This window comes from Rhincodon typus, chromosome 49 (assembly GCF_021869965.1).
Source record: "Rhincodon typus isolate 14 chromosome 49, sRhiTyp1.1, whole genome shotgun sequence".
NCBI classification, from domain to species: domain Eukaryota; kingdom Metazoa; phylum Chordata; class Chondrichthyes; order Orectolobiformes; family Rhincodontidae; genus Rhincodon; species Rhincodon typus.
This window is the reverse complement of record NC_063380.1, coordinates 3,730,864-3,731,477: the sequence shown is the minus strand read 5'-3', so window position 1 is coordinate 3,731,477 and position 614 is coordinate 3,730,864. Positions and strand designations below refer to the sequence as shown.

The window sequence follows — 614 nt, the reverse complement described above, 5'->3', positions numbered from 1 at the left end:
GGGGGGGGGGAGCTGGTGGACGGTGTGGAGCATCCTGAGTGCTGTCGGAGCTGCCCCCCACCCTGAGTCCAGGGGCAAGTGGGGAGTATTCCCTCCCCCCTCCTGCCTTGTCGAGGGTGGGACAGGCTTTGGGAGGGTCGGGGGTGGGGGAGTCACAAGGGGAGTTACAGGATTCCCAGCCTCTGACCCGCTCCTTGTAGCCGCAGGATTGATATGGGGCTGGGGTCCCGGGTCAGTTTCTGCTCAATGGGGACCCCCAGGGTGTTGATAGTGGGGGCGGGTGGGGGGTCAGTGATGAAATGGCTGGGTCCGGTTCAGTTTGAGCTCAGTGCGTTTCTGACCGCTGTCTCTCTCTCTGCAGGAGACGTTGGTGAATCTCATTGGCTTGGCCTGCAGTCTGATCCTTACACCGCTCATCAGTGACAACATTGTGTACGTGGGTACAGGGTGGGCGGGGGGTGGGGGAGGGCACTACGTCCCTGGGCACTACGGGATAATTTCCCATCGGCCAACCCCACCCTAACCCGCACATCCCTGGGCACTACGGGACAATTTCCCACGGCCAACCCCACCCTAACCCGCACATCCCTGGGCACTACGGGACAATTTCCCAT

At 61.9% G+C, this 614-nt stretch overlaps 1 protein-coding gene across 1 annotated transcript in view; it reads left to right on the top strand.

Moving 5' to 3' along the window:
• Window positions 1-614, top strand: part of rusf1 (RUS family member 1) — a gene marked incomplete at its 5' end in the record, with an annotated part of 5,299 nt that overhangs the window by 2,196 nt on the left and 2,489 nt on the right. The window contains one exon of the mRNA XM_048620907.1: window positions 362-440. Within this exon, the coding sequence (XP_048476864.1) occupies window positions 362-440 (79 nt within the window). The remainder of the gene's footprint in view (window positions 1-361; window positions 441-614) is intronic.